Below are 15169 nucleotides of genomic sequence, written 5' to 3' on the forward strand. Positions count from 1 at the left end.
AAAGTTTATTATTATTATTATTATTATTATTATGTGTAAAAATTAAACAAAAAAAGAATAGGCTAATAAACCCACTGTAGGAACATATGACTCTTTTCAGATTTTTGATGACTCAGCGCAAGAAGTAAAAATTATTAGAGTGACAAATTGTAATATTAGTGAAGGTATGTGAACATGGACTAGTTCTGGCCATAGACAATACAAGAGCAAAGACACTAGAGGACAACTTTGCTAAAGTGTTTGAAAAGAGCTCGGCTGCATGTCGTCATCAAATCGCGCACCTTCCAGTTGTAGCACGCATGTGCAAGATACAAATCTAACATCATTGCTGTGCGACGACGTCTACAGAAATGGCGAGCGGTAAAAAGACTGGTCTACTCTCATCTTTGGCGGCTTATGACACCGACTCAGAAGAGGACGAAACAGGTACTAATAGTATTATATTAGGTCAAGGTGAAAGCGGGGTTGTAGTAGAAGCTTGTGATTTACCAGGAGGAACATTTCAGAATTGCCCCATTCAGTTGCTAATGTTAAACTGGCTAGCCTAACTAGTTAGCATTACAGGAACATGCCAATTTTAATTATGAATGGCAGCTAAATCAGTTTACGTCGTCTTTTCAGAAATGTATACGTTATAAATGTTAGACACAGTAAATATTGACGTAGTCCAGTCACTACCAAACTACCCGGCAAATTGTTGTAACTTAGCTATAGCTTTGTAGCTTTAGCTAACTACAGCGCCCAAAAGTAAATGGATGACTGACTTGGCTGACTAGGGAAGAACTTATGTCTTTGGCTCAGTAATGTAGCTAGAAATGTTTGTCAGAATCTTTGTATTAGTTAGCTAACCTGGGGTGTTAAAGTAGATAAGACAGCGTTATATTGACACTGACAGGAGTTGTTGGAAAAGAGTATCTCAAGCAAAGGTACATTAGGTAATACCTCAGAGTTCTATGTGTTGTTTTCGCTCGTTTAAAAAAATATATTTTATATCTGTAACGTTAACTTCAATGATCACACTAAGCAAATCGGTTGCCATAGAAAACCTTTGGCTATTTTCACCAGTTTATAATTGTATGAATAAAAATGAATAGTTCCTTTAGTAGTGTGTAGAAGTTTAACATGCACAAGGGGGGGGGGGGGGGGGGGGGGTTCTTGGTCTGTGCTTTGATTTCGGGTCATCACTAGGCTTTCTGTCAGTGTCACCATTGAAGCGATTTGTAGTGTGTCTTGAAGTGACCCTATGTGCAGAGTATATTAGGCACACTGTAAACATAGAGGATGTTGTTTTTCAGAAGAGTCCCACGGCGGTCTAGTCTCCGCTAGCTATGGCGAGGATGACATCAGCCGAATAGAAGATGGAGACGAGAGGGTATCAGGAATCGAGGAGAGCGAGGACAGTTCCAGAAATTCGGTGAGTTACTCTGACTTTTCCACGCTGTATTAGTTTCAGGTCAGTGCGCAAGTATTACTTGACTTGGACCTTAAGCAGACCAGACACATAAATTCACTTAAGATGTTTTCCTTCTTACATTGAATTAAAAACCAGACTGTGTGACTTCCGCGACTAAAGCAGAATGTTGCTATGCAGCTGCACATCTCCGTAGACACTCTAATCGCTACACAAAGCCCCCTGTCATACCCATCCCGAGAGATCAGCCCTGTTCACCTTCAGAGGGGCATGCTGAAGAATGCTGTGTCCCTTTCACAAAAACATGTGCTCATTCAGCTAAAACTCTAAAGGACAGATATCCAGCAAGGGAGGTGAGGTGGATCTATCAACAACAACAACAATAGTAATATTAGCACCCAACACTGACGTAGAACTCATCAAGAGAGACAGTCTCCCTCTCTAAATGTGTTGACAAGAGAGACGGTCTCTCTGTCTAAATGTGTTGACAAGAGAGACAGTCTCCCTGTCTAAATGTGTTGACAAGAGAGACAGTCTCCCTGTTTAAATGTGTTGACAAGAGAGACAGTCTGCCTGTCTAAATGTGTTGACAAGAGAGACAGTCTCCCTGTCTAAATGTGTTGACAGACCCGTGTATTCTGGGCTGTGCCTCTGTCTACATCTACCTTAAGGAAAACATAATTTCCAAGCTTATTGGTTTATAAAGTGTCGAAGAGTAAAGTGCCTAGTTGTAGCTTAATCAACTGCTGTAGCTTTCTGTTTGTAATGGAGCCCATTGTGTTTGCTAGAGGCTGCACCATATCTGTAGGGTTAGGAGAATAATCTCACTGTTACCAGCAGTTTATGCATCAGTCTGTGAAACACCATAGGCAGTCCCCAGGCATGTGCTTGCCAATGTCAGCTATAGAACACGCTACACCTGTGTGTGAGTGATTGTGTAGACGCTGTTGCATCTAATGCCATTAAAAGCTCATTCACTCACTCCTCATGGTCTCAATTAGGGGCAATAAGAAACACGCTCCTTGGGGCTTTCGGTGAGGAAGAGAGGATGTTTTTTTCACTGAAGACTAAGGCCAGACTGAGGCACTGATGAATAGCCCCAGTTAGAGTTGTAATATCGGAAACATTAGCAAACAGAACATGACGCTAGATGTACTAGATGTACGCGAGTAAATCGTAAGGACATTAAAGTATAATTTAAACAGGTCATTCTTTGAAACAGTGTCCTTTTAACATTGCTAAGCAACCTAAATAACACTACCTATCTGTTTTTACCAGATTTCTCCGGTTTTATTGTTGCGTCGCATTCCCTAGTTCAGCCCCAATTAGGCCCTCCCCCACTCCAGGATCAAACTGAGGCCGTTTGGGCCGTGGTCCTGGTTCAGCCCCAGACATGGAAACAAAAAGAAGACTGAGCCTTTTCCTCAGACACAACAGAGTTTTACCCCCTAGTGGAAACGCACCATGAGTATCCAAACATGCAAAGTAGAATGAGGTTATAATTGCTCTTGTTATTGTATTGTATATTCATTCTTACTACATTTTGATGAGATTTGTACAGGATGGCAGACTGCATCACGTCATGTCTTTCCTCACTTCCTGCCGGACTCTCAAGCCCTGTTCTAATCTTCTGATGTCCTCTTCCAGGCATAAGAGCTCTTAGCAGAAAGGTGCCAGCCATTCTCCAGCGATGTCAGAGCCTAGTGAAGATATTACTTATAACCCTTGTGTACATGAAACCTAAATGTTACTTGAAGACCAGCGTTAGTAGATGATGCAGGTGATTTATATGTAGTACACCTTTGACTGAGGAAGACCTCTGACCTTTGACTGAGGAAGACCTCCAAGTGTTGGGTTCTAGATTGGGCGTCTCTTTGCCTCGCTTCATGCACCCCCTGACTTTGGATCTGATCAGGCCCTGTTTGTTCTCGGATCTCACCCCGACCCGGGTCAGATCAGTACCGCACCCGGGCCGGATGTGCTTGTCGCTCCCTGGGTCTTGCCCCTGTCCCCTTTTATGCTGAGTTAACCCCCTTCATTCTTCATTCTTGTCTTTGTAGGAAGAGGAGGAGTCGGACACAGGGGGCGATGCAGATGACAGTAAGGTACTTGAAGCACCCTCCACCACACACACACATACACACACACACACACACACACACACACACACACACACACACACACACACACACACACACGCACCTTCAGTCCACTGTCCGGTCACATCACCTAGAAGAGGTTTGACCTGGTGTCATAAGAGTCCTGCGTTAGGCTTCCCAAAGGGCTACAAGAGTCTTTAAACTGTGGATTTCTGTCTCACAGTTATGATGTCAGTAGCACTGTTATGATGTCAGTAGCACTGTTAAGCCTTTTGTGAAACTGGTCCCAGGCCTGTCTCGTACATAGTTGTAAAAGAAAATAATGCAAGATATATTTAAATGTTTTCCACTAGGTGGCACTGTTGGTTTGCAGTAGCCTATCATGTTCACGACCACATGTTACATGGCCACTGTTTTTACCTCTCACTTTTACTAACCCCCCACCACCACCTACCCACTTGTGAGCAAACCAACCTTCACTCCTAACGTAAAGACGTCCATATATGTCATTAGTAACGAGTACCCACGGTGCTGGCCGTGCTGGTGTGGTGGACTCTAGTGATTGTGTGCAGCGCTGGACCACACCCTGGCTGTGCTGATTAGTGCTGTTTGCCTTGGAAGAGCTCAGGCTGCCCAGGCTGGCCTCACTTGGGCCGTTTCCTGACACACACACACACACACACACACACACACACAGCCAGCCAGCCTGGGAGAGACAGGCCCTCAGTGACCCACCAAACAGACGCCCTACCCTCCTCCTCCTCCTCTCTCCTTCCTTCTGTCCTCCTTTGCTCTCCTCTTCTCTCTTCTCCTCAGTCTCTGTTTCTTCTTCTCGTTTCTTTTATCTCCTACCACATCCTCCATTCTGTTTTTCTATTTCCCTCCCACACATTTCTTTCTGTGCATTCATCTCTCTCTCTCTCTCTCCTCTGTCCTCTCTTCACCCCCTAACCTCTTTATATTTCTGTTCCTCCTCTAAACTCTCTCTCCTCTCCTCCTCCCTGTTTCTATGTATTCTCCTCTTCTCCTCTCCTCCTCCTCTACTGATCCCTGCCCATGGCTTTCCTCTGATCTGAGTCACTCATCTGACTAGTAAAGAATGTCAGCTGTGTTTGGGACATTAGTGGGAGGGAGGAGCTGAGGGAGAGACAGAGAGAGAGACAGAGAGAGAGATACACATAGACAGGAATACATAGAGACAGAGAGAGGGATACATAGAGAGGGAGGGATACATAGAGAGGGAGGGAGAGCGAGAGGGATACATAAAGACAGAGAGAGACACAGAGAGAGACAGAGGGATACATAGAGAGGGAGAGAGGGATGGATACATAGAGACAGACAGAGAGAGAGAGAGAGAGAGAGGGATACATAGAGAGAGAGAGAGAGGGATACATAGAGACAGAGAGAGAGGGATACATAGAGAGGGAGAGAGAGAGAGAGAGGGATACATAGAGAGGGAGAGAGGGATACATAGAGAGAGAGAGAGAGAGGGATACATAGAGACGGAGAGAGAGGGACACGCAGAGACGGAGAGAGAGAGAGACACGCAGAGACGGAGAGAGAGAGGGACTCGCAGAGTCGGAGAGAGTATGAGGGAAGGGATGAGAGAGAGAGAGAGAGAGAGACATGAACAGAAAGAAATACATAGAGGGAGGGAGTGATGGGGTGAGAAGGAGAGTGAGGGAGGGAGTGATGGGTGAGAAGGGGAGTGATGGGTGAGAAGGAGAGTGAATGAGGGAGGGAGTGATGGGTGAGAAGGAGAGTGAGGGAGGGAGTGATGGGTGAGACGGGGAGTGATGGGTGAGAAGGAGAGTGAATGAGGGGGTGAGAAGGAGAGTGAGGGGGTGAGAAGGAGAGTGAGGGGGTGAGAAGGAGAGTGGATGGGGTGAGAAGGAGAGTGGATGGGGTGAGAAGGAGAGTGGATGGGGTGAGAAGGAGAGTGAATGAGGGAGTGATGGGGTGAAAAGGAGAGTGAGGGAGGGAGTGATAGGTGAGAAAGAGAGTGAGGGAGGGAGTGATGGGGTGAGAAGGAGAGTGAGGGAGGGGTATACATAAACCATAAGAAGATGGATACAGAGGAATGGGTGGGTGAATGGATGGATGGAGGGAGAGAGGAATGGATGGATGGAGGGATGGATGGAGGGAGGGATGGGGGGCTAAGCTTCTCCTCTGAGTCACTCTGAGGTAGGACAGGAGGAGGAGAAGCTTAGCCCAGAGGAGGAGACCTCTTTTTGGCTGATCGGAGGAGGAGGGAAGGGTGTGTTTGACAGATTGTGGGAGAGGCAGCTGAATGATGGAGGGAGAGTGGGTGAGGAGGCACAGACGTACAGTACCAGTCAAAAGTTTGGACACACCTTACATTTTTTAAAGAAGTGTTTTCTTTACTTTTAATATTTTCTACATTGTAGATTAATACTGAAGAAATTTAAACTACGAAAGAACACATATGGAATGATGTACTAAACAAAAAAAGTGTTATCTACCATGTAGAAAATAATAAAAGTAAAGAAAAACTTCTCAAAAAATGAGAAGGTGTGTCCAAACTTTTGACTGGTACTGTACACTACCCTGCAAGATTTGGAATCACCCAGAAAATGACACGCCTTTAAGGAAAACTCACATTTCTATCCATCAAATAAGGGGAAAATGAATCGGGGAAAAATGTAGCCAAGACAAGAAGTTTCTTTCATAAGAGAATCCTCTATTTGCAGCAACTGCGAACTTAGCAGTGTTACAGGGACTGCTCCTTCCCTAAATAAGTCTAAATCATAATCATTGGAGCAATGCTTTGGATCTCTGTTTTGTGGGATGAAAAGCGAAAGTGCTGTCCGCAGGGCATGCCATGGCAATGGAGTTATAGCCTGCCTGGTTAAAGATGCCTTTTCCTCTGTCCATATGACCAGTGCCTCACAACCCCAGACCAGCCCTACTCCTCTACTGCGCTGAAGAGGATCTGTTAATTTGTTCTGCACCTCACCGTTTCTACTCTGTTATGATCAGTCTGTCCAGAATTTATTACAACTTAGATCAGTCTGTCCATAATATACTTTCAAGCATCTTCTACCCAGTTTCTGCTTCCTTTTGCTCATTTGAGTTTTTCTTCCTTTCATTGGCCAGTCTTTCATTGGCCTGTCTTTCATTGGCCAGTCTCAGGAATGCGTTCGCTTTGAGACTAGAAGTCCAACATCCAGAGCCTCTTGATGTTGGGCCTGGTGTTTTGTTGCTGCTGTTTAATAAAGCTGCCATCTGTCAGACATCTGTTTGTCCAACTACAGATTCTGATATTTGTATCCGCCTGCACAGGTGTTTACACTTTTACACTTCACTTTTGCTTCTTTACACTGCTCTGTGAAGCATGTGGCGCACACCTTAGGAAAATATCTTCAGCTTAGCAGTTTCTTGCATATAGCCGTAAGTAGTCTTCATTTCTTACAGCAATAATAGACTGATTCAGTTCTAAGGTAAGCACTTTCTTTCTAATCATTTTTAGCTGATGCTTTAGATACTCAAGTAGCTTGTAGGATGTTGTCATTGTGTCCCTAAACTCCAAAAAAGTATGAATTAGCCTTTAAAATGTGATGGTGATTAGCTAACCTAATTGAAACACAGGAGTGACCGTGAAGGAAATGGGCCTTTAACACCGATATAGATCTAACATTCAAACACCGCCATCTACAACATTAACAATGTCTACATGATATTTCTAATCAATTAGAGGTGATTGAAAAATGTGATTTTCTTTCAAAGACGAGGAAATTGATTCCAAACCGGAGTTCTGGGAGTTGTTGTTCGACTGTTCTTCGACAATTTCCCCCGTAAGCACACAATGATTTCATTGAGTCGCTCCACATAAATGTGTAAAACAGGAACAAACAGTCTTCAGTCTTCACCTGTGGCGTATGTGAACACGCCCTGGCATTTCTGTGGCTTGCAGACACAGGTACTCTGAGCAGTGATATAACAAGCGCAGCCTCAGACTGACAGATGAGCATAGACATCCAGCTTTAGTCTTCATGCTCGAGATGACAGACAGAATGCCTCCGTGGCACAGAACAACACATGGGTTGAAGTGTCAGTCTGTTTACTCAAGCCTGTGAATTTTAGCCATGTTGGGCGATTAAACATTAACACAACAGACTTACTGGAGTCGCCAGTAGTAAACCCATAAATAATCCCATGCAGTAAAAGTTAACTCGAAGACATTTTCAGTTTATCTTTCTGTATTTTTGAGAACACTTTACAGCCCCTTGACTGATCTCCCTACTTCTAGGAGAATTCTAACAGACAGATCCACGCATGTTGTCATTCTCTTATGATGCTCTCTCAGAGTTCTTTTTCCCATAATTCCTTGGTTTGTTTGCATTGTTTTCCTAGTCATAGTTCCTTGCACTGACTGATAAGTCTGTGTTCGTGTTGTAAGTTCAGAGAAAAGCCTACCTGAACTAATCCCCTAGGGGGGAGGTAACGTTGGGGTGAAGGTATAAGACACGGTGTTAGAGAGACAATGGCAGAGAAGAAGTTAGGCCAGTGGCTATGCTATGTTGGTGTGCAGTTGATAATAAACAAACGTTTAATCAAACTGTCGTGAGGATATTACAGTTGGAAGCTGAGTAATGGCAGATTGTGTGACTACTGGACTTCCTGTACTTTTAAAGGGACCGGTATAGTTAATAAGAATATGCCATAGTAAATAATTCAATGATCTTATACCTAGTTATAATTGTTACTTTTATTTGGATTTAACTAGCATGTAAAAAATCCTGGGTGGGGGTATTTTTGGGTTGACCTGAGGAGTGAGGTGAGACAGAGACTTTCACCTCCCCCTCCCCCGGTCGAGACAAAGAGCTTTGTACCCATGGCCCATTTGAATAGACGATAACACCCCTTAAATATCAGTGTATTTAACAGTGTCCCTCAAGGGATAATCAGATATGCTGAGGTGAAGTCCTGTGAGGGAGGATGGATCTTCAAGTCTCTGTCTCACAGTGGTCGGCCGCCATTCTTCAAGAATAAACCTGAATCCTGACTGATCAAACCTAAGACTGAATCTCCAATTATAGTATAAAACTAATTACTATTACTTTGCACTTGACCACCTGTGGTCACTCACGGGAAATATTAAGCGATCAGTCAAAACCATAGACTATTAGCAATCTAATTAATCAATCAATCAATCAGAGTAAGTAACTTGCCAGAAGTTGTAAAAGATGGAATTAAGGTCAAACCCACTGTGCAAATGTCATTAGCAAACAGTCAAGGTAATTATGGTACCTGGGCAGCAGACTAGCAGCTGCATGACTTGATATACTTCATATAAACTGATAGCGTAGCTGCACCGGTTAGCGGCCAGTCTGTTTGATGCTAGATGACAATCGATATGCTAAGTTTATTAATAGATTAACATGACAACGTGAACCTAGCCGATAACACACGCATGCCGCTATTATATCCTGTTACGATAGTGCACTTAAGTTGCTGATAATGTATGACTCAGAATAGTGTAATTGGTCGAATTTCTGTTTTAAGAAGTTTTCCATTTTTACCCTCAGTAATACAAATAGGCCTCAATTAAGGATAGACTGAGGTTAGGGTATGGACTGTTCCTTTGCAGGAAGGACTGAGGTGCTCAGTATGGCTGCGAGTATGGACTGTTCCTTTGCAGGAAGGACTGAGGTGCTCAGTATGGTTGCGAGTATGGACTGTTCCTTTGCAGGAAGGACTGAGGTGCTCAGTATGGTTGCGAGTATGGACTGTTCCTTTGCAGGAAGGACTGAGGTGCTCTGGTATGTGTGGAAGTGCCCCACCCATGCACATAGACATACTCCTGAAGCTCTGTGTGTGTGTGGCCCCGACTCCGTGGAAACACAGACCTGTCATTACACGGGGCAGAGGAGGGACAGCGCTACTCTGAGTCACAGGAGCAAGGCTGTAGGGAAGCCCAGTATTCCTTGTGTCTGAGGGGCAAGGCTGTAGGAAAGCCCAGTATTCCTTGTGTCTGAGGGGCAAGGCTGTAGGGAAGCCCAGTATTCCTTGTGTCTGAGGGGCAAGGCTGTAGGGAAGCCCAGTATTCCTTGTGTCTGAGGGGCAAGGCTATAGGGAACGCCAGTATTCCTTGTGTCTGAGGGGCAAGGCTGTAGGGAAGCCCAGTATTCCTTGTGTCTGAGGGGCAAGGCTGTAGGGAAGCCCAGTATTCCTTGTGTCTAAGTAGGCCACAGTTGCAGAGTCTATGGACACCAGTTATATTGACTGTTATGTCCCTGCAGTAGAGGATCAAGAAAGGCAACAAAACACGTCTTGGGATTGTGAATGTGCCGATGAATGAGATGTCAGACACTCAGGGTATGGTGTCCGGACTGCCTCTTCTCTTTGCAACACACCGTCTTCTGGTGGTGACAGGAAGAGAACAGAAGCAGGATACTGTTGGGGTTTTTCCATCGGCACCTTTGGCCGTGCCAAACCGGGCTGTACTGAGCTAATGTGCAGTCCCATTAAAAGTTGTTGAAGTTGCTCATTTTGGACTTTCTCCTGAGCAGAACCAAACCACTCCCGGTCCGCCTCCAAATGCACCGAATAACATCGAAGGTGCTATCTCTCTTGTGATTGGCTCAGAAAGGTGCTATCTCTCTTGTGATTGGCTCATCATTCAGTGTTTGCCACAGTGTGTCTCTAGTTTTGTATATCAAGACACGTCTGGAGCAGATCCGGTTGAAAAATTTGGGAAATTTGAATAGTAACTATAGCAACGATGGTAAATGGTAAACTGTCCATCAGCATTTCTACTAGTGTGTGTGTGTGTGTGTGTGTGGAAGCTGAGAGAAGCTGCATCAAGCGACACCATTCACATGGAAAATGGTGTGTCGAGTCCAAGACTCCATGGATGGATGAGGCTAATAATGGCGATTCATTTGTGATGCTGCTCGAGGGTCTAATATCTCAAAGGAATTATAGACCACTGTGGAGTTCAGAACCAAACAATGGGAGAGGATTATGGGAATTGTAGTTTTCCCACTAAGATCTTCAGTTCATTTCATCACCCTTCATTGTGTATTACCAGCAAGACTTGATGATAATGATGATGATTGAGCAGGTTTATTGCCGGGTGGAAATAAGATCTATGTAGGGGCTGGGAGGTCCACGAGTGTTAGACGGCACTGCCTGGTCCATTATTAGTATTCAAGTCAATGGCCCTCAGGGCTGAGGTGTAAATCTAGAAGGTAGGAAAGTGTGTGTGTGTGTGTGTGTGTGTGTGTGTCTGTCCATTCATCTTCAGTAGTCAGTGATTCATCTAACAATATAGTAAGAGTAACACACACTCAATGTTATTCAGGGGGAGGAGCATAAATCACCACGACTGCAATACAGCCTCCTTAATGTGTGAATGTTCATTCATCCATGGTCATCCTTCTGTTTGGAGCCCCTCACAGAGAGGCCTCTGGGATTCCCCTGCCCAAATCATCTATCTTACAGCTGCAGCCTGTTTAAAGTGGTTGGAGGGGATGGCAGGTGTCTCAGTGCTGTGTGTGCTCAGTAGCAGGCGTTGGTGAGGAGGAGGTGGAGAGGAGGTGGCGGCGGTGAGGAGGAGGAGAGGAGGAGGAGGTGAGGAGAGGAGCCAGAGGCAGTGGTGGGGAGAGGAGGTGGTGGGGAGAGGAGGTGGTGGGGAGAGCAAGTGGTGGGGAGAGGCAGTGGTGAGGTGAGGCAGTGGTGAGGAGAAGTTGGAATTCTGTTTGTGTGAAGATCACTATCTCACACGCAACCTTTCACCCCTGTATAAAACCAAATGTAGAAGAAGCTCACTTACTCATTTATTCAGAAGCACTCAGCCACACACACACACACACACACATATACATACGGACACAGCCAGACATGCACACGCACATATACACACGCACACAGCCAGACATGCACACACAGGCACACACAGGCAGTCACATTCACATTCACAGTTACATTCACTTTCTCACTGCCACAAACACACACAGGCAGTCGCATTCTTCACTTTCTCACTGTCTGACACGATACTTCAGTGCTTTGTTTTGGTTCTTTTCCTTTCTTCTGAGAACAATTCCTTGGATGTGCCCTTGCTGTTGCTAGGTAACCTGAGGGTGTGGGTGTGGGTGTGGGTGTGGGTGTGGGTGTGTGTGTGTGTGTGTGTGTGTGTGTGTGTGATGCCAGTGACTAGAGGCACTGTTTCTTTCTGTTCAACCTGTGCAGTGGCCAGTGTTGGCAGGGTCAGGCTGTTCTGTAGGAGGCTGCCCAGTCTCTGCCCTTATCTGCACACACACACACACACACACACACACACATACTAGCCTTGTGCTTAAACAGGGAACGGCCAGGAAAGGTTCATCTGGAATCTCGACATTCCAGACAATCTCATATGCAATTACGTCTAAAATGATTAGCTACCTATTACCATGTCTTTGAGAACCATGTCTGTGTGGTCATATGTAATGAGTAAATGTACAACCGCGACTTTCTCAAAGGAACGCTTTCATTTCTTCCCTTAATCGTTTCCCTAATCCCCATTGTGTGCAGATGAAGTGTGCTTTAGGGTCATTAAGCGTTATTGGACTTGTTCATTTTTGGCCTGGTGCTCCTGTGCTAAAACTGCTGTAAGTCAGTGCAGCCACGCCAGGACTCGCTCTCTTAGTCTCTCACCTTCACACAGCCACACCAGGACTCTGTCTCGTAGTCTCTCACCTTCACACAGCCACACTAGGACTCGCTCTCGTAGTCTCTCACCTTCACACAGCCACACCAGGACTCGCTCTCGTAGTCTCTCACCTTCACACAGCCAAGACAGGACTCTGTCTCGTAGTCTCTCACCTTCACACAGCCCGTCACATTATCTTTGGTACTCGCATCTGCTACCACTGTTAGCCCTGTGGGAGCCTCTGGTGGCATTTGATTCCATTCCTGTCCTGTACACGTGTGTGTGTGTGTGTGTTTGGGGGGGGGGGTTAATATGCATAATCCAACGCGGTCCAGTCACAGGTGTGGTTTAAGGGGTGCGCATCCAACCTGAGTCGCTCACACTATTGGCGTAAAGCAAACACCAGGCTCTGAACAGAACAGATTGTGTCCCAGCTGCTCTCGGGGTTGAAGAACTACAGCAGTGTCCTCTCCACAGAAGAGCGCATGCACAGGGCGCCCCAAACATTAGGCAAGGGCGCTCCAAATATCAGGAGAGGGGTCTCGCACGTCAGGAGAGGGGTCTCACACATCAGGACAGGGGTCTCACACGTCAGGAGAGGGGTCTCGCACGTCAGGAGAGGGGTCTCGCACGCCAGGAGAGGGCTCTCGCACGTCAGGAGAGGGGTTTCGCACATCTAAGGGGACACCCTAAATATCAGACGTACATATGAGAGGGTTGGGTGAAGGGTACCCCTGAACGTCAGATCAGTGTCCATATGGTCAGATGTTCTGACTGACCAATACTCTGTTTTTCCCTCTCTCTCTGTCTCTCCCTCTCTCTCTCTACCTCCCTCTGGCTCTCTCTCTCTCCCTCTCTCTATCTCGCTCTCTCTTTCCTCTCACTCTCTCTTACAGGAAATCATAGAGGTGGAGAAGAGAGACCCCAATGAACTCGTAGGTGAGTGGCTGTTTACTCCGTCTCTCTCTCACACACACACACACACTGCAGTAGCCTAATGCCCTGTTCACTTTACAGCTCCTGCTTGATAAAGCCCTTTAGACAGCTACTCTTTGTGTACTTATAGAGACTGCGAGACTTGTTGACTCCTTAGCTGGCAATCTTTGTGTCTGTCAACAGCTTGTCAACAAGACCGATCTCACACCTTCCAGGTGCAATGTCTGTCTCTTTAGTGCTTAAAGGATCCATCAGGGAGCGTTATGTGGACTTTCATCAGTGTAAAATAACATGATGAGTTTGGCCATATCTCAGGTGTGTTGGGCTGGCTTGGCTTGGCTTGGCCTGGCCTGCCCTGGCTTGGCCTGCCCTGGTGTTACACACACACACACACACACACACACACACACACCCCAGCCCAGCATGAGTCAGGCATTAATCAGGCCTTTATACAATAGTTCTGGCATGTCCTCACACGGACACTATAAAAGACAGGAAGTCACCTTGGCTGAATCAAATGCCCTCTCGGAATATCAGCTCTTACACACCCAAAAGTGGAGGTGTGTGTGTTTTGACGCATTGACTATGTTGTCTGTGTTGACACACCAAGTGTCATAAGTGTGTGTGTGTGTGTGTTATTGACAGTTTGATATTCCAATCAAGGTGTGTTTGTGTGTACTTCTGTTGACGCATTGACCATCAGAAAACAAGGCGTGTGTGTGTGTGTGTGTGTGTGTGTGTGTGTCTGTGTGTGTGTCTGTGTGTGTGTGTGTGTGTGTGTGTGTGTGTGTGTTTTTGTCTGATCCAGCAACACTCCACAGGATATGAGTGGTGCAGGACAGGGTGTGTCTTCTGCTCTGATTTCTTTTTCACAGAGCGTGTGTGTGTGTGTGTGTGTGTGTGTGTGTGTGTGTGTGTGTGTGTTGTGTCTGTGTGTTGTCTCTGTGGTGAAGGGGATGTTTGGTATCTATGTAACTGATAAGCCGCCCCAGAAGCTTTGCTCTTCTCTCTTGCTCCTGTGGCCGGCTCTCCTGGGACCTCCGCCACACGTCACGCCGCTCAAGTTTGCTTATTTCTCTTTTAACTTTTATTTTCACGGATGATGCCAGTGCCAAATGGCCCAAGCCGGATCTGTAGGGGTGCTTTGGCAGAGATCTGGAATGTTCCACATGCCGTGGCTGCCCCTGTTGTTGCTGTCGAAGCCTTATTAAAATGTCAGAGGCTTTGTGGAAAAGGTCTCACACAAGCTGCTTAAAGATGGGCTTTGTACGGGACACACAAAGACAGCGCTGATTTGGACTTTTTTTTTCTTCTTCTTCTTCTTCTTCTTCTTCTTCTTCTCCTTCCTCCTTTTTTCCCCTCATCTTTTCCTCTGGCTGGCGCTTGCTGGCACGCAGGCAGGCAGGCTGCTGGGGGTGTGAACAGTGACCGTAGTCATCCACTCGTCTGCCATTTTGTCTCTGCTCTCTTGTTTTGCTGCTTGCCAGTCGGTCTCCGAGGACGTGAAGCCTCTGCCCGGAAAACTGTATTTAAAAAAAAAAAGGGTTTACAGAGTTGGTCCATCAGGAAGCTGGAGTACTGCGCCCCCTTCGATAGCTTACAGCCAATAGCAGGGGCCTCTCGTGATTTCAAGCGGCCCTTTAGCCCCTCAGAAAGTGAATGTTTGGCCCCCTTACAAAGCTCAATGTCGCCTTGGCAACTCGGAACAATAACAGAGCTTGTGGGTCTGGAAGCTTGAGAATTAGTCATTTAGAAAGAACAGTGTTGTCCCCCTCAGAAAGCATACTGCTTTGGCACCTTCAGAAATCCAGTAGCTGTTCCAGATAGTGAGCAGTGTTGGTCCTTCAGGAGGTTCCGTGCCGCATTGGACACTCGGAAAGCAAACAGAGCTGATTCATCAGGAAGCTTGGGCACTGGTCCCTCATTAAGCTTACAGCTGGGACCCCCTCAAGAAGCTATCAACGTTAGCCGCCCAGTAGCGGATAACCAGGAGTAGGGGCCCCTCAGGAAGATATCAGTGTTAGGCTAAGAAGCCAACATAATTGGCCCCTCAGAAAAGCTCCTGCA

General features: G+C 46.2%; 1 protein-coding gene across 3 annotated transcripts in view; it reads left to right on the plus strand.

Moving 5' to 3' along the window:
* Positions 1–237: 237 nt before the first annotated feature.
* LOC105896475 (SAP30 binding protein) overlaps positions 238–15169 on the plus strand; it is a 28762-nt gene continuing 13830 nt past the window's right edge. Inside the window, exons 1-4 of one of the 3 annotated variants that reach the window (XM_031568443.2) lie at positions 238–426; positions 1299–1414; positions 3472–3516; positions 13063–13105. In XM_031568443.2, the coding sequence (XP_031424303.1) occupies positions 351–426; positions 1299–1414; positions 3472–3516; positions 13063–13105 (280 nt within the window). In that variant the 5' untranslated portion in view covers positions 238–350. Of the gene's footprint in view, positions 427–1295; positions 1415–3471; positions 3517–13062; positions 13106–15169 lie in introns of all 3 variants that reach the window. The other 2 variants (XM_012823237.3, XM_012823238.3) reach the window with 2 other exon arrangements.

The sequence above is a fragment of the Clupea harengus genome, chromosome 1 (genome assembly GCF_900700415.2).
Source record: "Clupea harengus chromosome 1, Ch_v2.0.2, whole genome shotgun sequence".
In the NCBI taxonomy this organism is placed as follows: Eukaryota; Metazoa; Chordata; class Actinopteri; order Clupeiformes; family Clupeidae; genus Clupea; species Clupea harengus.